Source organism: Pteropus alecto, unplaced genomic scaffold, assembly GCF_000325575.1.
Source record: "Pteropus alecto unplaced genomic scaffold, ASM32557v1 scaffold10, whole genome shotgun sequence".
Lineage (NCBI taxonomy): Eukaryota > Metazoa > Chordata > Mammalia > Chiroptera > Pteropodidae > Pteropus > Pteropus alecto.
In genome coordinates this window covers 9,401,797-9,424,819 of record NW_006431210.1, presented here as the reverse complement: position 1 = coordinate 9,424,819, position 23,023 = coordinate 9,401,797, and the positions used below count along the sequence as shown (strand labels likewise).

Sequence of the window (23,023 nt, the reverse complement as noted above, 5' to 3'; positions counted from 1 at the left end):
TAGCACTGTTTCTATCCTTCTTTCAGGAAATGAATTAACATTATCATCGGGACTGCCAAATTGATTTATAGCCTCCTTAGGAAGATCGTCAGGATTGGGTATCTTAAAATGTCACAAAATATACCCTCACTGTTTTGAGGCAATGTCTATCGAAGCTAAATATTTTCCATCTTTGCTGTGAAATCCTTCAACACTTACATGACATAGATATTATAATACCCTTAACACATGTATGTTTTGTTCTTATTCCTAATAAAAATAAGATAAGACACATAAAACTGTACTTAAAGAATGCTAAATAAGCCGCCACCATCAACTTTCTTCTCTATCAGTTTGGTCTTCGGAAGTAAGTTGTGAATTCTAAGAGTAAAGAGCCATGTCCTCCATTTCTTTTGTGTCTCCTCCAGTGCTAGTAAATTGTAAGCACTTAATTCATGTTTGCTAACTGAGTGGTAAAAGAAAGAACAAAATCAATATCAATTTTATGTTCAACAAGGAAAAAGAGTAAGAACTATTTTTGGTTCTTTCCTCTTAGAAGTTAGTGGGACATATGAGGAACAGGGCTTTCGGTGAGTTTAAAGCTGGTTTCTAAGATGATCATGTGGCATAGGTCAGGTGACCTATGAACCTACCTACTCACCCACCTGACCTACCTACCACAGATTACCAGCTGTTATCTTGTGGAGTGGCCCACACTCAGTGAAGAAGCTAAGTCATCCCAGCCCCTAAGAATCCCTCCCAGGGGTCTGCCTGCACTTCTCCCACAATCCACCCCAATCACTGCATGTTGAGAGGACCCTGAGGGGCAGACGATTTGGAGGCTCATCTGTGTCTTGCCTGGAAGTCTGCAGTCCAGCAGAAGCTGCAGCAACGGAACTGATAACTGTGTGCAAACTATTCTAATTAGAAATGTGAATTGGGAGGTCCTAGTCTTTTTGCAGGAAAGATGCTGCATGAGCTGTAGAGTTGTGTGGCATTTATAGAAATTCTGGTTGGGACAGCCAGAGGCAGGATAATGATAGCAGGTCACAGATATGCATGGAACACTCATTTTAGATCAGGTAAAACATGGGAGAGGTGCTTGGGACAATGGTGAGTGTCCCATGGAGAGAAGTCCCTCTAAGTCACAGATCAAGCACCTCTGGGGAGGGCAGTTTTTGTGTGAAAAACTTTGTGCTTTAGAGATAAAGGATTGAGAAGAGCACCTCTGGGGAGGGCAGTTTTTGTGTGAAAAACAAGGGTGTACCTTGCTTTAGAGATAAAGGATTGAGAAAATGTGAGAAATGGCTGTATTCTTGAACTGGGATGCATCCGGAAGGAGGACTGAACCCAGCTGGGACTCCCTGCTTCTGCTCATTGCTTATGTCACATCTTTCTGTGTTGACTGACATGGTATCTAGTGTTGATAGGAGGGTGAGGGAGAGAGAGTACAAGGAGGAGAAGGTCAAGAAGTATGAAGCCAAGAGCATGGTCTTTGAGGAGGAAAGTAAAATGATTCGTGGGTGTTGGCAACAGAAAGTCAACCTTTAGTGCCCAAAGCCCTTTGGGTTTCCCTTTGGAGGCTGCTGACTCCTAACAGACCTGCCCTCATGATTTGTTTAGGTGGAAGCCCTCACAATGCAGTGCCTGAGGCCTGCCTTCCTGGAGCACTTGGTTGACCCAGGGAGAAAGAGGACAATTACAGAGGTCCCGTGAGGTGAATCAGAGCCACTGCCGGAGCTGCTCTTCTTTGTTCTCTGAGCCAGGGAGGTGCCAAAGCGAAGGGTCTCATAGACAGGGTCCACCTTATTGCCACAGGCTGCAAAGGAAGAGAAAGCGCATCTGAAAGAAAGGTTTCTTCAACTCACTGTCAGGAATACAGCCTATTACATCTCCTAAACTGCATCATGCATCACTTATCACATGCTCCTGAGAAGCAGGTTCTGAGCTGCAGACCCACGAACCCCTGGGAAAATGGGGCTTTTGTGGTCAAGCTTTCCTCACAGAATCGCTCTCCCATGACATGTGCCCATTTGCCAGGTCCCTCCACTGCACCCAGCACTCTCTGCTCCCAAATGCTTCCTGATGGGTTGATTTTCCTCTTTTGTTTTACATCCCCAGGACTCCAATTTCAAGGTTCTTCTCAGGTATAAAGCCTTGAGACACGAAGTTTGCAGTAGAAAGCAAGTGTTTTTGAAAGAATTTGATATTACCAGGCTTCATGAATTTCTAATGAAAAGCTTTCTGGTTTACAAATTTCTAGTTTAAAACTTGCCCCCCCCCCCCCGGTCCGCCCACTTGCTGCCAAAAGGCAAACATCAATGTAGAGGTTTTCAGAGAGAGAGAGAGAGAAAAATAGAAGTATACTGAACTGAGAGAGAGAGAGAGAGAGAGAGAGAGAACAGGAGTATACTGAAAAATATTGTTGAAGAATAAATTCAAGCCGGAAATATCTATAAACATAAGGCATTTTTTTTTTTTTTTGGTCCTCATTAAAGGATAACTGTTACTCGCTGAGAGTTCCTTCTCAGCATTGGTCTATAATTTGTATTTATTTTTTACAACAATTATCAAAAGAGGCCATTACTGTTCTCATTTTATAAGGTCTGACAGGTTGAGTAGCTTGTTCAGACACACAGTGGGCAGTGGGGAAGCTGGGCTTTGAATCAGGTCTATGGGATGCCACACCCTGTGCTCCACTCCAAATACTTCTGATGGGTGGCATAGCATATATGTAGCCTTTGGGACTTGGGTGTGTTTTTGAGCTTCAAAAGGGAGAGGATAAATATTCCTGCAGAATTTGGTCCTCTTTACATTTCCCTCCCAGTAAAATACACAATCAGAACCCCATCAGCCACCAAACAAATGCATAAACACTCCCCACTGGTTTTACAGCTCAAGGAGAACAGAAGCCATTAATGCTGACATTGCTGCTCAAAATCCAGCTAAACCCATTATTGTCCCAACTCACCAATGGGCATAACTTCTTTAATGCATCCAAATTGTTCATGAATGAGCAAGGGGGAGCTGTAGTAACGGCGAAACCCCTTTGGCTGGAGAGAGAATGAGAAAGAGAAGGGCTTAATGTCACTGATGAAATGGAGAAAACCACTTAGAAACTGTAAAAACAAACCAGATGGTTTCTCTAGTGCCACCTCCCTGTCTCCCTATAAGATGCTGCCTTGTCCTATAATTTATCCCTGGAGAGTGGAGATGTACAAGTGGCAATATAAGCTAGCTGCATTCCATCCAGAAAGCAAGCCCCAGCCCTGCTTTTCCTTGTCAGATTTTCCCTCCCTCTGTAGCCCACAGCAGCCTCTCTTGTGTCCAGGCTTCTCATTATCTCCCAGGATACAAATGGACCATTATGCCTCATTTCACAACAGCTTATTACTGTGGTTTGTTAAAATCATAAAAGGGCTGGGTATGAGAAAGCAGACCTCAGGGGTCAGCCTAAAGGCCCTTGTTTGTCTGATGAGCTCTAACCAGAATCATTTGCTTTGTGTGTTCTAGATTCCATTCTGTTTTTCTGACCTCTCACCCATGGTCTTTGCCCTTAGCTTGGGAGAATTACCATTGGAGGAGGAGGAGAACGAGTGAGGCAGAGTTTTAGAGAACAGAACTTTGCCAATCAGATTAAGTTGATGAATTCTCCAAGAATTTTAACTTATTATATGCTAATATTGAGAGAAAACTTAATGGCCCTGCCTCTACTAGAATTCCAGAATCCTCTCCTCCTTTGTTTCGACACTGCTGCTGATGGAGGCACGTCTTTGGTGACTTTATCTCTGATTGTTACCACTTGGTACCTATTAATCCTAGGTCTTTTTCCTGGAGCCACAGAATGACAACAGGATCCTATTTGTGTGACAGGTCTTACATTTTTTTGAAGATAGCTGTCATGGCCTAAGTTTCTCTAGGGTAGATATTCTTAGTCCCGTCTACAAATCTTTGGCCATCTTAGTTTCAAATATCTTCAAATGTTGCTTTTTTTTTTATCAATGTGTAGCACCCATAATGAAGCCCCCACTCCTAAGATGGTATGGTCAGCCCAGAATGGGCCAGGGTTACCCAGGCTCCTTGGTGTGACCATCACAATTCTATTAAAGTTCTATAGATTTTTATTACTCTACTAACTTTGGGGTTAATCTCCACCCTATCCATGACACCCACTGAGCTCTCAGCCAATTAATTTAAGCATGAGGGTGACCAACCACCCTAGTTTGTCTGGGGCAGGGGGTGTGGGTCCTGGGGTGCTTAACTTTCACTTTTAAAACCTGGACAGTCCTGAGATGTGGGACTTCCCATGCTAAAACTGAGAAAGCCCCAATCTGGGACAGGTTGGTGACCCCATTAAGGACACAGAGTCCTTTTTTCCATGTGAAACATTCATCTCTTAGGCTAACAAAGCTCCTCCTCTGTTCTACCATTTTGCCAACTACGAAGCCAAGCTAGCAGGCCAGGGATTCTGGGGCTACTCTCCTGGTGTTCGATTCTCAAGGGTGTTGCAGCAAAGGAGTGTGAATAGAGTGATCTCATTGGGGAATGCAAGTGGCTGTGCAGGGGTCCTGGTGCTCACTTAGGGCTCAGGCCCTTACCAGCTTGCCCATACACCGCTGGGGTGCTAGGCCATCCATGCACTTGTGGTGGATGCTCATCTTACAGGCTTTGCAGCGTAGTCCATGCTTAGCATTTGTTCCTGTCACACATACAATGAACTTTGGTTAGGTACAACTTAACCTTTTTTGGTGACTAGTATGTAATCACTGGAAAGTGATTTAGTTCCTTAACCCAGGTAATTCTTATCTTCTGCGACTTTTGCACGAACCTTTCAAAATAGGCAAAATATTATGGTTGATTCTTTAACCTTTTCTCACACTTTCTACCTAAGGTATCAGGTCTGGTTTCCCCCCACTCTTTTTCTATTCATTACTCCAGAAAGTCATAGCTGCCTCCACTTCATTGTTCTCTCAAGTCAAGCTAGCAAATTCTACTTTCTTTGCTCTTTATATAGGTTACCCATTTCTGCTCCTCTATATGTATTGCTGAGAAGTACAAGTCCTGAAATTCTGCCCATTTTTACCTAAATTCCTATCAATGAGTCGAAGCTGTTGGATAAACTCTCAGAAAAATGACTAATAAAAGGGAAACAGATATCCCAATGTGTATCACAGCTCATTACAGATGCAAAATGAGGATATCCAAAGATATATAAAATTCACCCTCTTCTCTCCCATTGCCTCCTTATCCAAACCACCATCATTCTTTGCCTGGACTAACACCCAATTGAACTAGTTTTATCTGTGTTCGCCTTCCTCCAATCTGTGTAAAGTGACCAGAGTAATCTTTTAAAAGTGTCCTTGAATCATTAACTTCTCTTGCTTAATTGTCTTTCAGTAGGTTCTCCATGCCTTTATGATATTATACAAGATGCTCACCATAGTAGCAAACTTTGTATGATTTGGTGGGAATCCATTTTTAACTTTATTCCAGGCCAAGCCCTCTCTTGTTCATTCTGCTTTAGCCACATGATCTTCTTCAAGTTCCTTGAATGCACAGGCTTTTTAGTGCCCCAGGGCCATCCTGCACGCTGCCCTATATGCCTGGAATGCTGTTTCTGTCACTCTTCACTTGTCTCACTACACTTCATCCTTCACATCGCTTGTCATTCCTCCAGTGAAGCTTTCTTGGAAACATTCCTCTTTCACTGATTAATTAATCTTTTTTCCTATTATTCTTTCTCATAGCACTCTGTCATAGTATTTTTATCACAATTATTATTATTATTTTTTTTGAGAGTTTGTTTTTGTCTGCCTTTTACTCTGGACTATGAATGCAATGAGGCTTTAAGGACTGAGTCTGTTCATTTGCCACTTTATACCCAGCTCTGAGCATGATGGCCAGTAAATATGTATTAAAGAAAACAATAAATTCTTTCATTGTCACACATGTATAGAAACAGTGGTGGCTGTTTTAGATAATTAATTGAAGTAGATTCATAGATGGTATAGAAATGGCTTCCAGAGCTGAAAGAGACTTGGAGATCATCTATATGTATGATTTTATTTTACAGACAAGAGCCTGAGGGTTCAAACAATAGAATGATTTGCCCCAGGTCAGAGGAGGTCTTGCTTAGTTTCACTCTTTCACTGCTTGACTCAAACATTTTCTCCCCTTATTTGTGTTGTTTAACCTACATTAAGATGCAGTTGGGAATAATTAGATGATAAAATAAGGGAGTACGAAGACTTGAAATTCAGCTGGAAAAAGCAATGGGCAAACTCTTGACTGGGCAAGTACCTAGAAACCCTTTAGGAAGCATTACCTGAAAACTCCTTTCAGGAAGAATTCATTTAACACAAAGCATGTCTGCTGTTATAACCACAGAAAGTCCAAGTGACATACAAACACACCAAATTACTGGGTATGTGTGCTTGCTCATAAATCCTAGTTGGAAAGTCTCTTTTCCTTTTTGAGAATAACAACTTAGTTGAAAGACTGCAATTGCCTTCAAAAGACTAGACTTTGAAAGCAATCACTTACTTTTTTGTTTTAGAATTAGAGAATGCTATTTGTGCCCTAGGTGGAAATGTAAGTAAAATCTTCAAAGAAAGAAGTTATTTCATCGTGTGCTGGACACTAAAATTGCACCATTGAATATTAAAGGATATTTTCCTTCAGAGCTGAACATCATAATTTCAGTTTTTCTTATCTGTTCTAATACAAGCACTGTTATGTACCAGTAAGACGACCAGTAATTATTTGGTTTTAGGTGTTCCAATTTCTACTGTGGAATAACAAGAGTGATTGAAGACAAAAGCTTGTATACTATGGCTCAGAAAATAGTTCAAAGGAATAATTTACATCACAGCTGTGGTGTTAGTTTACTGCAGCAAGATATGGGGAAGCTATTGCCTGACTTGTGGTATTACCAGTGATCGCCCTCACAAAGACATCACTGAATGTGATGTCTCAGTAAAGTGAAAAAAACCATGAAAACATGATTTTAAATTCAAATTTGTTTCATGCTGGCTCTTTGAATTTAAGAAAGCTACTAACATTCCTGAAGCCTCAGCTGTCTCTTTATCAAATGGGAATAGTATTAACTACTTTCAGGGTTTTTAATAGTAATAGTGTCAAAATATATGCAAAGGGGATCACATGGATTTAAATACTGGGAAACAAAGATGTCAATGGACTTTGAACAAACATGGTAGACTAGTCACATAGGTTTCACACTTATTCATAAAACCCCATTAAAATTACTCCATTAAAATGAAAAAAATTGTTATAAACCTCAACAAGGTTACTGGGAAGAGCAGCAAAGGTAGAAGAGATGTCAACATATATTTGGAAGAGAAATGGTAAGAAGTTTAGCAGAAGAGAGGAAGATTGAATTTACCAATAGCAACTTGGAAACTAGAAGGTCATGGACCTTTAAAAACAGTGGAATTTCGAAATTCTGAGAAAAAAATAATTTTTAAGCTAGAATTTTATACCCAGCCAAATTACCAATAAATATGAAGGCAGAATACATACATAATTGGGATCTTTAGGGATTCAAAATATTTATTTTCCTCGTACCCTTTCTTAGAAAATTACTGAAAGATGTATCTTAGAAAGATGAGGGAATAAATCAAGGAGAAGGAAGATGTCAGATCTAGTGTATAACAGAAGAACTGACACAGAGGAGAGGTAAATAATATGCCCATATAAAAACTTTGCAATAGCCCTAGACAGATACTGCAAGGTGAAGTACGGCAGTAGATTTGGGGAAAAAATGGAACTTAAAAGTTTATTGATGCTTTTGAGATTTAGATATGATAATACATATAGCTTTTGGCAGATATATGGGAGCATTTTTAAAAAAACAAATGTAGTGCATGAAAATCAAGAAAATGAAAAGGACAATTTTTAATTTGAGGAAATATAAAACCTATGTAAGAAAGCAAATGTAATCATAATACAATGTTTGAATCAGAAGTTAGCAATGGTCACAATAGTGTATAAATTGACTACCTAGTCAACACAAAACTGTGATAAAACTACTTGGTAAGATGAGAGCAAGGGAACATAGACTGTGATATAATTTTTTGGGAAGGCGAGAGCAAGGAAAAAAGGAAAAAGAAAAAGCGGGGAATGCTGGAGGAGTGAGAGCTGAATCCGCATCTTCTGTAGCAGAAAGCTAGTTAATGTCTAATTAATCAATAAATAGTAGTAGAAGCACAGAATTTAGACATATTAAAATAATGCCAGAAACAATTAAAGAGGTTGAAAGTGGATGCCTTTCAGAAGTGAGTCTGGGTCATAGGATGAGACAATTTCCATTGCAGAATTTTCAGTAACATCAGTAACATCTTTAAACTAGTCTCATGTACAATTATTACAAAAAGCAAATAACAAATGAAGTTACTGGAAACTAGATCATGTCAGCTCCTTGGAGTGATGTGGTCCTTAGTATACGGAGATGTAGGAAAAACATGAGGCCAGCTCATCACATAAACGTTTATTTCTTCCTTGGGATTTAAACTTCTGGGATAAATCTAAGATAGTTCTATAAATTACAGTTGAAAATTATTAAGAAAGTTATGATATTCAAATGGAGTTTGGAATGAATCAATGTGAGTCAATCCAATACTGATTAACTATCAGGTACTGTGCTATTTTATGAACATGGTATCATATACTACTATGGATAAGTGAGCTGTCCATAGAAAACCAAGTATTGATGCTCTAGTGAATATAGAAGTCTATACATAGATGTTGGGAGAAAATATTGAAAGGGTGTTCTCAATGCAAGTGGCTAAATCAACTACATTGGGTGACAGACTCCTTTTTTTAAAAAAATAAAATTGATTATATATATCTTTAAAAAAATTGGCCATACTCATTTTGATAAGATTTTGGCATCGAGACATTGCTTAACCCTTAGTCAAATTTCATATAGTATCAGAATTAAAGATTAAACAATGGTTTACAACTGAGATCACTTATCTAGAGAAATAAAATAATGAGTAAAAATAAACTTGAATAAGAAAAAAATGGAATCAAAGTATAGTACTTAAATAAACAGTGAACAATGGTTATAATTGTTATTAACAGTTAGTTTGCTTCCAAACTGTACAAATATGAAATTACTCCTATAATTTATTTGATTAAAATTAATATAAATTAGACAATACAATAAAATATTGTGATTTGGGAAAAATACTTTTTAACAAATCTAGAACTATGCATATAAAAATATGAATATCTATAAGTAGATCCATACATAAACATGTCTTGGAATACATAAAATGTTTATAAACTATTCAAAGGTAAATGCAGGCAAGATAGTTCAAAGATGTTCTAGGCCCTTGTTCTTATAGGTTTAGCTACTGGACTCCCCAAAACCCCCATGAGTACCAGACATGGCTGAAAGAAGAAACTGCAAGGGAAGCCCAAATCAAGAGTGTGCAGAGCCAAGAGAGGGCCAGAAACCCAGGCCACAGAAAGGTCTCAAAGCCAGAGAGATGAGAGCAAAAGCAATGAGTGAGTTTTCACTGCCTGGGCAGACCAGAGGCATTTAAGAGCTAGGCATTATACAAACAGTAGTAAGAATAACGGAGTTGGTATTTTTAAACTAAAGCTATAATAAAATCTCTACTAGATAATAAAAGCAGGCATTATAATGCAGCTAACATCATTCTGTGGCTTATCCCGAATATACACCAACACAAGGAATGAAACAGAATTATGTGGGAATCAGTTAAGACGCCTTCTATGATGGGATCCCTGCCTACTTTCCTGGCTTCATTTTCTACAGGTGCCAACCTGATCTGGTCCTTTGTTTCACCAGATCACTTGTGTTCCTGGCAAGGGTGGCCGAATCAGGCATTGCGGGTTGCTCATGCTCTGTCCTCTGCCTTTCTTGTTCAACTGCTGAACAGCGTCTCATCTGAAACTCGTGTGAGTATTTTCCAAAGTCTCCTGTACACACACCTGTCTTCCTTCCACAACTATAAGACTCACCTCTCTCTGTTGCCTCATTGTTCCCGCAGTACCTTTCACAACAGGCCCTTGGCGTGGAATGGTGGTTTCGTCACCTCTGGAATCCCTGTGGCCAGGAAAATGCTTGGCACAAAATACGTTACTGTCTATCAGGAGTGATTAGCCTACCCAGCCCTGGGCCAGAGAAGTGCCCAGGCTAAGAGAAGGTTGGGGCTCCACCCCACTCATATTATGGAAAGAGCTAGGTTTCTTCTTGTGGCCCGCTGACTCTGAGAGGCTTTTGTGACTACCGAGTTCTAGTCTGCCTGTGGATCTTTACTCATGCAGAATTTTGATTTCTGGGACAAGAATGCATAAATTCTACATCTTTAGTGCCATTATTAAAAACTTGAGGCTTCAAAATCTATATCATCATGGAAAGATTTGAAGGAATCAGTGCTCCACAATGGAATTAAAAAGGATACGTATAGAACGTGGGATGTATTCCCACTACACACCACTGCTCTTTGATGTCAAATAAGGATATGTATGTCTTCTGCTGAAATTGAAATGGTAAAATTAGAAGGTCATTCATTGCCTTCTCGGCTATGACTGTCTCTGATGATGATAAAGTAAAAATATAAATGTGTAACCATGGTCAATGAGGATGGAGTTGCTGGGTTGGAGAAGGAGCAAGGAGTTCTAGACACCAAAAGCTATTCCCTAGAAGATTCTGGATCTGAAGCTGTTCTTATCCCAACACCCCTTTGGAAGAGGAATTTGGGTTACATTTGGGGTGGGTTACAAATAGGCTCTTACAGTTGACAACTGTGAACAGGAATTTTCGGGATGAGCTAGCCGGCCACTGGAGAGGTGCGGGTCAACGTAACAGATTTATTTAAGGGATCTGCTCTAGTGCTCAATGCAGGTCCTTGGAAACATGCACAAGGAAAGTGCAGGAAATAGGGAGCCCTTCCTACTGCAGACTTTATTGTCAAGCCCTCTAAGCTGATGATTACTTACACGATCAATAACGCATTAGGAGTCAATGCTGCAAATGCATTAGCTGATATAAATGCACACTGCCGTTTCTAGTTTTGATATGCATTTATTCAGGGACTTAATTTTTGTTTTGAAAATGACATTGATGTCATAAATGCCTTTAAGAAAAACAGTATTCTCATCTTGGTTGATTCTTTTAAAAGGAATTGTGGAGCCAGGGTGGAGAAGTATAAGTAGAAGAATATAAAAGTATAAAAGCAGGGCAGCTGTCTTACAACTTATTAAAACTTCCATGCATCAATCATATTATATTTGGATATGTGTGTACATGCATGTATAATATATAAAGACATCATGGTGGAGTGGAAGAAGTCAGGCTTAAGGAATCAAAAGGTTTAGTTATTAGTCCTTGCTCTGAGACCTTGAATAAAGCACTTGATCTCTGAGCTTCAGTCTCCCCATCTAAGAAAGGATATTGCAAGTACAAAATAAGAAAACCAAGGAGCCCTCTCTTTGGTAAGCATAATTCACCATGAAAAAGTAAGCAGTGGTATAGTTAGGTGTATCATCTGTAACTTTAAATATTGACTTTCCCTGAGGGCATGATTTCCAGGTTCCTTAAGGCTGAACTGGACATTGCAAACTCAGGACTGAATCAGGCGGGACCCAGACAGAGCACAGTCTACATTCTACTCTCCTGTGTGTACCTTCAAATTTCTCCTTATAATACAATTTACAAACAAGTAAGTTGATCTTTGCTGTGTAAAAGTTTATCTCAAATACCTTTTGAACACAAATATGTTATAAAATATTAAATGTGTCATTAATAGAATAATTCACTCCATTGTTCTTTTGTAAATAAAATTCACCCTTATGTATCAACTATAAAGTCATTACCCTACTAATGTAGGTCTTTCTCAAGAGCGAAGTGGCACAGAGTGAACTTTTGGAAAGCATGGGATACTCTTTGCTTTATGCAATTTTGGCTTATGAAAGGTTTCATGGGGATATTCTACTTTCAAATAATGAGGGAAACCTGTAATAAGTAAACAAATGAGCATGAGTGTGTCTCCATTAAACTTTATTTGCAGACACTGAAATTTGAATTCCTACAATTTTCATGTGTCACGAAATATTATTATTCTTTGGATTTTCTTTCAACAATTAAAATGTAAGAATCATTCTTTAGCTCATGGCTATATAAAAATAGGCAGTAGGCCAGATTTCGCCTGAGGGCCATAGCTTCCCCCCCAGTATATATAAATATATATATATATATTTTATTGAGGTGGATTTCACATAACATAAAATTAACCATTTTAAAGTGAACCATTCGGCATTTAGTACATTTACAATGTTGTGCAATTACCACCCCCATCTAGTTGTAAAACATCTCATCGTCCCAAAAGGCAATGTTTGATAATAGTGACTTTCAAATCAGCAGTGAAAAAAGGAATTATTCAACAAATATTGATGAGTCACCTGGTAAATTATTTGTGGAAAACACTAGATACTTAATTCATAGCATATTCTGAACAGAAGTTTAGATAGATTAAGAAATATACATTAAAGTTGAAAGTATTAAAATAATTGAAGAAAATATTTTACTACCTTATTTACTCTTGGGTAGAGAAGCTCTTTCTAAATATGTTTTATGAGAAAAAATAATATATCAAAAGTTGATAAATTTGATTACATAAAAACATACTAATACAAAACTGAAAGGCAGATAAATTGGGGAAAATATTTGCCTTATAAAATTATGAGTGTTATACTGTATTATATGGGATTTATGAATATTTCTTATAAATTAAAAGAAAAGACAAAGAAGCAAAAATATATCCAAGACATAAACTGACAGCTTATTAAAAAATTGAAAGTTAAGTATTTAATTAATGGCAGGTTTAATTAGCAATTTAAAAAAAAACAGGAAAAAATAGCAAGATGTTCATTATTCTCCCTATCAAATGTGCAAAGATTAAAAAAGATAACCACCAATGATTGAATGTGGGTCTCCTAGAGACTGTCTCTGGGAAAGGAAATGGTATCACTGCTGTCAGGTTAATCTGGGAACATACATCAAAGCTTTAAACATGCACATAATTCTTTGATGCAGCAATTTCAATATCAGAATTGGATCTTAAGAAAATAATGAAATGTTTTCCAGAGATTTAACTACAAAGATGCTTACTGCAGCTTTGTAAATAATATTGAAAAATGAAAAATGACTAAAATATCCCAGAATAAGGTATTAGTTAATGAAAGTTTGGTGTATCCATAAACAAAATACTTTTTAGCTACTGAGATCATTTTTTATCTAATAATGATTGACAGCATATGATGTTCACAATATAATCTTAAAGCTTCAAAATCAGAGTAAAATACAAAATGTTTAGAAAACTCTCATTTAAAACGAGCATATAACATGCATGGAAAAAAGTCAGGCAGGGCATATGCCAAACATTAATAATATTTCTATCAGGGTTATAGAATTATAAATGCTTTTTAGTCCCTGTTTTTGTTTATTTGCATTTTTTATAAAGAACTCATTTTGCTTTTGTAATAAGTTACTACATATTTTTGAAAGGAAGTGCTACTGTTTTCGAAGAATTAAAAAAGAGTCATGCTGAGATGAGAGGTATCATGCTAAAGGTTTTGTTTTTGGAGTTCCCATTATTGGGAATTTGCGGTTGGGTCGGGAGTCCAACAGCTTAGGAAAAAAAGTGGCAGCAACTCCCCAGGTCTCCACTCTCCACCACCCAGGCCTTAGGTAACATGGAGAGCATTGTCCTGGATGCCACTTCCTGCCATGATTCAGCGTGTCCTTGGCTCCCCACCTGCCACGTGCTGCACACCCTGCACGTGTTGACATGTGCAGTGGGCTTTATTTTCCTTTCCTGGAACAACATCCTTTAAGACTGGCCTTCCGCTGGGTTCTGCAGAGCTCTTTCGGTGGTAGAATGTTAAGCTGCAGACTTTATAGACTATTCGAACTCAATTGCCGATGGTTGGCAAGAGACTTGTGCCCATTTCTCTATATATTTTTCTTCAAAATTTAACAGACAGCTTTCAAAGCATTATTGATTTCAAAGCACCTTCTTTTTAGATCCAAGTTTTCTATGCAGAGTTTATGAGTCTTTGCATTATGGACATTTGGAGCCTGATAATTCTTTGCTCTGTGTGTGTGTGTGTGTGTGTGTGTGTGTGTGTGTGTGTGTGTGTGTGTGTGAAAGAGAGAGAGGCTGTTCTGTGCATTGTAGGTGGTTAGCAGCATTTCTGGCCTCTACCCACTTAATGCAGCAGCACCCCTCTTCCTGAATTGTGACAACCCAAAATGTCTGTAGGCATCGTCAAATATCCCTGGGAGCAGGATTGCTAGATAAATTACAGAAAGTCTGGTTAAATTTTAATTTAAGATAACAAATTATTTTTTAGCCTAAGAATATTTCAAATATTGTATGGGACAATTGTGTCCTAAATATTACCTGTGACATACTAATACTAAAAGATTACTAGTAGTTTTTCTGAAATTCAAACTTAACTGGGTATCATGTCTTTTTATTTGCTAAATCTTGAACCCCTACCTACGAGGCAAAATTGTCCCCAGTTGAGAATCACAGATGTAGAGCAACAATTATTTTCAGACCATTTTTACAGCTGAGGAAGCTGAGGAAGCTGAGGCTTGTGGAGGGAAGTCTTTGGTCTAAGGCCAATGGAGAAAAGGGTGCAGAGATGAGATTTCAACCCAAGTATCTTGATTATAAACTCACTCTTTCTTTCTGTACACAGAACTGCTTGTCTTTAGTCTTAAAGTGTTGAAAACTGAGAGACCATTGGGATCAGGGCCACTCGATATGGGTGCTGTGCTTAGGATCACCAAAAATTAGGAACTTTTCACATGTTCTCTCTAACACAGCAATTCTTTGAAGTTAATTATTATTCTACACTTAACAGATGGAAAATTGAAGATCAGAGAGTTTAAACAACTTACCAGGATTACACAGCTAGTAAGTGGGAAAGCTGGCATCCTAAATCAGGTCTGACTTAGTCCACACTTGAGATTGCATCTCTGGCTGGTGTCCTTTGCTTATTTATTACTCCCCTCAATCAACTAAGTTTTACTGAAACCTTTTAGCTATATTTTCTGGTTGCATCAAAGTACCAGATCTTTGATTCATCATATTTAGAAATCAGGGATAAAAAGATGAAATGGTCCAGAACTCTTTTTAAATACTATTTCAGATCAAAGCCAAGTAGTGTAACCTCCTGATTTCCCTTTTGGATATGGTGCTTCCTATGTGAGGAGTCTGTGAAAAGAATAGAGAAGCAGTGATGAATCTGGGTAAATCTGTAGGGTTTTATCACCAGCTTCTGAGAAATTAAGAGTTGATGGTTAAATTAAAAAAATATATAGCATGTTTTGTTTTTTTTTGTACTCGATAGGAAGGTGCTTCTAAGAACTATACTGAACTTGGTAAGGAGTGATGAACTCCTATTCATCCTTCAGTGCCCAACTTAAATGCCACATTCTTTACGAAATTTTCATTGACCTTCCTCCTCAGGTAGAGCAATTCCCTTACTTGAGTTTCCTTAGAACTTTGTATATTCCTTGGGTCAGATATTTACATGTGCATACCCAATTATTTATAAACACCCCATATTTATTTAGTCCCTGTAGAAAGAATGAAATAAATATCTATGTAAGACACAAAGTTATAAATCTTACAAAAATTTAAAAGTAGCTCTTTTCTCTATTATTTCTGTACTTCATTTTCTCTTTCCCAGGTACCTACAGCCATCCACATAAGTCTTAGTGACTTGCTGAGTTAAGAGTATCACTGGACCGGAAAGATAACTTGGACCAGCATCACTGGCATCCCCTAAGACCCTGCAAGGAATGCAGAATCCCAGGACCGAACCCAAACCAATTAAATCAGGAAGTGCATTTCACCGAGATTTCCAAGTGATCTGCATGCATATTTAATTTTTTGAGAAGACCCGTCTTAGAGACCAGTAGCCTAGGGATAGCAAATATATAGTATATGTGTTGAAGAAGCCCTTCATTTTGTATTCATGGCAGACATCACAATCACAATAATTATTTCATTGAGTTATGGTGTAGCTTTAGAAACTTCTCTGGGCAATCACTGCCAATCAATTATTATGGAAACCAACTTGCCCTCTCAGATCTAGCCAACTCTCTCATTTTACAGATAAAGAAACCCAGGCTCAGAGAAGCCAAATGATTTGACAAACATTACACTATTTCTTCATGGCAGAGCTGGTATTAAAATACTAGCGTTCAGCCTCTTGGTCTAATGGTCTTCTTGTTGCACCATTCTTGGAAGTTAAGCAGACATACATCAAACCAGGGTTTGCAATGACTTCTTTTCACACCATCTCAAAAAGAGCCCTAGGTTACCTGTCACTGTCCTTCTAATCTGGTGTAATAAGAAGAACATGAGCTTTGGAATTAGAGCAATACAGTTTGAAGTGCTCCTAATACTTTAGATATCACTCAAGAATTAGAAAGTTTTTTTTTTTTGACAACCCAAAATGTCTGTAGGCATCGTCAAATATCCCTGGGAGCAGGATTGCTAGATAAATTACAGAAAGTCTGGTTAAATTTTAATTTAAGATAACAAATTATTTTTTAGCCTAAGAATATTTCAAATATTGTATGGGACAATTGTGTCCTAAATATTACCTGTGACATACTAATACTAAAAGATTACTAGTAGTTTTTCTGAAATTCAAACTTAACTGGGTATCATGTCTTTTTATTTGCTAAATCTTGAACCCCTACCTACGAGGCAAAATTGTCCCCAGTTGAGAATCACAGATGTAGAGCAACAATTATTTTCAGACCATTTTTACAGCTGAGGAAGCTGAGGAAGCTGAGGCTTGTGGAGGGAAGTCTTTGGTCTAAGGCCAATGGAGAAAAGGGTGCAGAGATGAGATTTCAACCCAAGTATCTTGATTATAAACTCACTCTTTCTTTCTGTACACAGAACTGCCTGTCTTTAGTCTTAAAGTGTTGAAAACTGAGAGACCATTGGGATCAGGGCCACTCTATATGGGTGCTGTGCTTAGGATCACCAAAAATTAGGAACTTTTCACATGTTCTCTCTAACACAGCAATTCTTTGAAGTTGATTATTATTCTACACTTAACAGATGGAAAATTGAAGATCAGAGAGTTTAAACAACTTACCAGGATTACACAGCTAGTAAGTGGGAAAGCTGGCATCCTAAATCAGGTCTGACTTAGTCCACACTTGAGATTGCATCTCTGGCTGGTGTCCTTTGCTTATTTATTACTCCCCTCAATCAACTAAGTTTTACTGAAACCTTTTAGCTATATTTTCTGGTTGCATCAAAGTACCAGATCTTTGATTCATCATATTTAGAAATCAGGGATAAAAAGATGAAATGGTCCAGAACTCTTTTTAAATACTATTTCAGATCAAAGCCAAGTAGTGTAACCTCCTGATTTCCCTTTTGGATATGGTGCTTCCTATGTGAGGAGTCTGTGAAAAGAATAGAGAAGCAGTGATGAATCTGGGTAAATCTGTAGGGTTTTATCACCAGCTTCTGAGAAATTAAGAGTTGATGGTTAAATTAAAAAAATATATAGCATGTTTTGTTTTTTTTTGTACTCGATAGGAAGGTGCTTCTAAGAACTATACTGAACTTGGTAAGGAGTGATGAACTCCTATTCATCCTTCAGTGCCCAACTTAAATGCCACATTCTTTACGGAATTTTCATTGACCTTCCTCCTCAGGTAGAGCAATTCCCTTACTTGAGTTTCCTTAGAACTTTGTATATTCCTTGGGTCAGATATTTACATGTGCATACCCAATTATTTATAAACACCCCATATTTATTTAGTCCCTGTAGAAAGAATGAAATAAATATCTATGTAAGACACAAAGTTATAAATCTTACAAAAATTTAAAAGTAGCTCTTTTCTCTATTATTTCTGTACTTCATTTTCTCTTTCCCAGGTACCTACAGCCATCCACATAAGTCTTAGTGACTTGCTGAGTTAAGAGTATCACTGGACCGGAAAGATAACTTGGACCAGCATCACTGGCATCCCCTAAGACCCTGCAAGGAATGCAGAATCCCAGGACCGAACCCAAACCAATTAAATCAGGAAGTGCATTTCACTGAGATTTCCAAGTGATCTGCATGCATATTTAATTTTTTGAGAAGACCCGTCTTAGAGACCAGTAGCCTAGGGATAGCAAATATATAGTATATGTGTTGAAGAAGCCCTTCATTTTGTATTCATGGCAGACATCACCAATAAAATAATTATTTCATTGAGTTATGGTGTAGCTTTAGAAACTTCTCTGGGCAATCACTGCCAATCAATTATTATGGAAACCAACTTGCCCTCTCAGATCTAGCCAACTCTCTCATTTTACAGATAAAGAAACCCAGGCTCAGAGAAGCCAAATGATTTGACAAACATTACACTATTTCTTCATGGCAGAGCTGGTATTAAAATACTAGCGTTCAGCCTCTTGGTCTAATGGTCTTCTTGTTGCACCATTCTTGGAAGTTAAGCAGACATACATCAAACCAGGGTTTGCAATGACTTCTTTTCACACCATCAAAAAAAGAGCCCTAGGTTACCTGTCACTGTCCTTCTAATCTGGTGTAATAAGAAGAACATGAGCTTTGGAATTAGAGCAATACAGTTTGAAGTGCTCCTAATACTTTAGATATCACTCAAGAATTAGAAATTTTTTTTTTTTTTTGCTAAAGGGAAAAAAGGGGAACATATTTTCCAATGCAGTTGAACTTTAGTCATGAAAACCTGGTTAAAAGTAACCCATCCTATGTCTCCCCTACTGTAATTTCAATTGAACAAGATGGTTTTCAAGTTTTTTTGGGAAATTCACTAAGATAGTTATTCACCAGAGACTTGAAAGGCCATCAAACAAGCAGAAAGACCACTAATGATCGTGATGACCTCTGGGCCATCTTTCCCTGCCTCCTTGCTACAACGTTTCCAGCCCCTTCTTAGCTTAAAAAAAAAAAATTTAATGGCATTCATTGTTTATAAATGCCTCTGTTGATCTTTCCTATTTCGGTTCCTGACTACTAGTGGAAAAACTCTCCTTACTTCCCCCGCCCCTCGCCCGCACTGAGCTTCAAAAATAGTAACAGGAGTTAGATTGGCTCAGGGCTTTGAGTTTGGAGTCCACAGCCTTTGCCCTCTGGGTCATCAGTTCACATGGTAATACCACGGCCACCCAGCTTTCCTTCTGTTTCGTGTGTTTGGCTTAAAGTGCTGAGAGGAGGCGTCCTCCTGGATGATCACTTTCTCTTGACCATCTGGAAACTATCTGGACCTGACACCCCTGACTCTGGTATTAATAATCTCTGCTACTCTGCCTGTGCCTCTTCTCTGAGGTCTGCAGTTTTCACGACCTCGTCTGCTTTCTTCAGAACTGTTCTTCCAGCTTAAGGTTTGAGAATTTGTATTTATCTTTGGATCGCCCAAGAAAGGATTGACCAGTCTACACACTACCCCTTCTCTCCATTCCCCGAAGTGCTTTCTTAGGAACTTGACCACTACTAATATCAACCTTTCATACATAAAGATAGCTTTAATAATAATGAATAGTTTTTAAGTTTAGAGTTCATGAAGTGTGTGTGTGTGTGCATGATATATATATATATATATATATATATATATATATCTCTCGCTTTATCAGTAAATTCGATGAAGTAGGTATTATTATTTTCAATCTCATCTGAAAGACACCAAGATTGAGAGAAGGTAAATTCAATTGTCCAAGGTCAGTCAACCTACTAAGTGCCGAGCCAGGATGCAAGCACCCACTCCTGACTCCTCTACACCTTTCTGCCCTCTCTCTTGGTTCTCTCTTGCAGGTCTGTATTTTGAGTTTGTTTGTGACGATCCACTTGTAGATGTTCACCAGTGCGATTGATGATGACTGTCAAGGGTAACGAATGAAGTTTCACCTTCTACAAATCTGATGGGACAAAGACCTTATTTCTTTCCCTTTGTCAGTTACTGAAAGGATTAGAATAAGCATTAAGCTAAGGAGTTTGAGTGTAAGTCACTTCAGGCAGTGAGCTAGTGCAAGCACTCCCGAGAAAACCAGTAATTCAATGTTTGCTTTCAGAAGAGGTTTGGCAGTGTGTGTAAAGTGGATGAGGAAGTAGAGATGAACAGATAGAATATAATTTAGGAAGTTCTTGGAGCAGGTCATGTGAGATGTGCTAAAGCCTGGACTGGGGCGGGAGCAGTGGAGAAGGGAAGAAGGGCCTGATCGCAGAGAAATCACAGAAGTAGAATTGACAATTTGCTCGTGGATGGGCTTTCTGGAGAGAGCAGGCAGAGAAGAGTCAAAGATGTTCTTGAGGTTCTGGCCAGGTAGCTGAGAGCATGCAGGTGCCATCTGCCCCAGCAGGAGAGGACATCAGTGAAGTGGCAGGTTTTAGGGGGGAAAGGGGTACTTTGTTCTATTGTGGACATATTTAAGTATTTCAGCAATGACAAGGCATGTGAACAGCAAAGTTCTGGCAATTGAAGTGAGAGCCTTGATCTTGAGAGAGAGGGCAGGCCAGCAGCAGCACATGTCCCTGTGGCAGCAGGACAGGAAACCGGGAAGCAAAGAGCCTTGAAAGTTACTACTAACTGAACACTGCTGCTTTGGGGCACTGTCTCATGTAATCTTACACCAACTCTATCAGATAGGTATTTTTTACTTGTCTCTTTGAAATGAGGAAATGAATGCTCAGAGAATGTTCCTTGAAATTTCTTCTCAAGCAAGGATATCAGGATGATCTCATGGAAAGTGATACAGTCCTCCTGTGTCAAATACAGTCACAGTGGTTCTTGTCTCTCCTCAGTTCTAATGATAAGTGATTCTTGTTACTTCTCTTTATGGTGTTATAAACAGGGTAAAGATGGTGTTAGGATCTTAGATTGTAAGGGGTCAGGCATAGAATGAAGTGGACGTGAATTTTTTAAAGCATAATCCTGCTGTGTCAATGGAAATACACATTTCCTGTGTGGTGGAAGGTGGGAGTGTGGGAGTGTGTGTGTATGGTATACACATGTACACACAGGTATAAGTGTGTGCACTCATGAACTTTGTTATCATGTTGCTGGGGAGAAAAGTGCAGGGTAGATATAGGCTTCTAGATTTTCTTTCCGGGTAAGGTTAGCATGTGAAAAAATAATCTATGCTTTGTTTTTCTGGTTGTACAACCAGGCAGTGTTTGATAAGCTACAAAGAAAATGCTTTAGTAGGATTTAGCCATGTATTTCTCTTGCCCCCATTCTCTGTCCTTAATGGCTGGGTTATGATGTACAGATGTCTATGGGAGACATCTGTAACCCATATGATGTACAGATGTCTATGGGAGACATCTGTACATCATAATCCAGCCATTAAGGACAGTGCGTCTGTCTCCCATACACAGACAGACACTTGCCTGATGTTTTGAGTCTCAGGCACACACAGAAGACTGTCCCATTTTTTACTACTGGCCCAGTTCAGTCATTTTATGATGTGGTATCCACTGTGACTGCACAACCAAGGTGACCATTCCAAAGTAGGTCTGTGGAGCATTCCCTCTAATGGAAGCTGAATGGAAGTGCAGGACACATATTTTTCCAACAGGTCTTCATCTCCCTGTAGTTATAACTGGAGATGACCAGTTCCTGTAGACCTTTAGCCTCCACACATGAAATTAATTATGGGACAAAGGCAGGTGGCCTCTCTACATTTGTCTGCCACGGCTTGGTCTGAACTTCAAGGAGGAAGATGTGAATCGGCAATAGCACAGTCAGGAAAAGGCTTTGTATCTTCAAGGTTAGAAAACTCTCAAAGTATATCACAGTAGTGTCTGCTTTCTGTTCATCAAGCTCTTCCTTGAATAGTTTCTCCTCCTTTCTTTCTGCTCTGGGTACCACTTTTATTTCTTGGTCAATGGGACAAGGAGAAAATGTATAAAGCACAGTAGGTCTTGGAAGAACATGGAAATATATGTATTCAGAATATACTTGCTATGACATTACTAAATAGCATCTAGCTGATGACCTATAAGGAATAAGTAAAAATTTAACAAAAGATCACCTTAAATTATAATTACATCCTCTCTGGGTGGTTATACATGCAGTGAAAATACTTTTCCGTATTGTCATTTCTTTCAGTTAAAGTATGATTTTAAAATACAGTTCTCTTCTTTGGGCAAAAAACCCCGTTATTTTTCTGAAAGATCGCCTCTCTGCTGTGATTCAGGAAATCACCAAAGCATTTTAAACATCATGATCTATAATTTAACAGGGATGATCTCTTTCCTTTGCCTACTTTTTTTTTAAAGATTTTCCCCCCAAATTTGACCATTTAAGATTTTGGTCAATTACTAGTAAAATAAACAGTTCACAGGAATGAAGTTTTGCATTTTCTTTCTTTTACTGATAAGATAGTGGTAGTGTCTGGTAACTTGGGAAATTTTTATTTGGTGAAAAGCTGTACACACACGAAGATTCTTTTTTCACTACTTGGCCCTTTCCTTATTCTTGATAGTCATGAATTGTTTAATGATGGGATGGAGACGGGAGGCAGTGTCCATGTCTTCCTAATATCTGCATATGTGCACATTGAGGAAAACCATTAGGAACACGTGTAGAAGTATAATTAACATCGTTGAGACTAACTAGTCTCTAACCGTTCCTTTGGCTTCCTGACTTCCCCAAACTAGTCCCCTAAATAGGGTTCAGATATCTTCTCATCTGTGATCTGGCTTCAGGACATGTCAGTCTGATCACCTGGATGAGGGTAGGAGACGGGATGGCCTTGGCAGGCCAGAGAGAACATCACGAGGCCCGTTGTTAACACACTTTGCCCTCTGAATGCTGCAGCATGTCATGAAAGGAGGCCCAACAGGTCTCAGCTTAAAGTGGCAGGGGCTCCTACTCACTTCATCCAGTTTCTAGGTAAGTTCTATTCCCTTTTCCTTTGCTACCTCTCAATCTCCCCACTTGAATTTACGAAGATGTTAGCTATCAGCACAGGGC

The 23,023-nt window shown here is 38.7% G+C and overlaps 1 protein-coding gene across 7 annotated transcripts in view; it reads right to left on the bottom strand.

Annotated features, from left to right (window-relative positions):
• The window catches only part of STAC (SH3 and cysteine rich domain), a 124,267-nt gene that overhangs the window by 46,388 nt on the left and 54,856 nt on the right, over window positions 1-23,023 (bottom strand). For all 7 annotated transcript variants that reach the window (XM_006905755.3, XM_025039291.1, XM_025039294.1 and 4 more), the window contains exons 3-5: window positions 4,578-4,678; window positions 2,951-3,032; window positions 1,683-1,798 (exon numbers count right to left, since the gene is read on the bottom strand). In XM_006905755.3, the coding sequence (XP_006905817.1) occupies window positions 1,683-1,798; window positions 2,951-3,032; window positions 4,578-4,678 (299 nt within the window). The remainder of the gene's footprint in view (window positions 1-1,682; window positions 1,799-2,950; window positions 3,033-4,577; window positions 4,679-23,023) is intronic.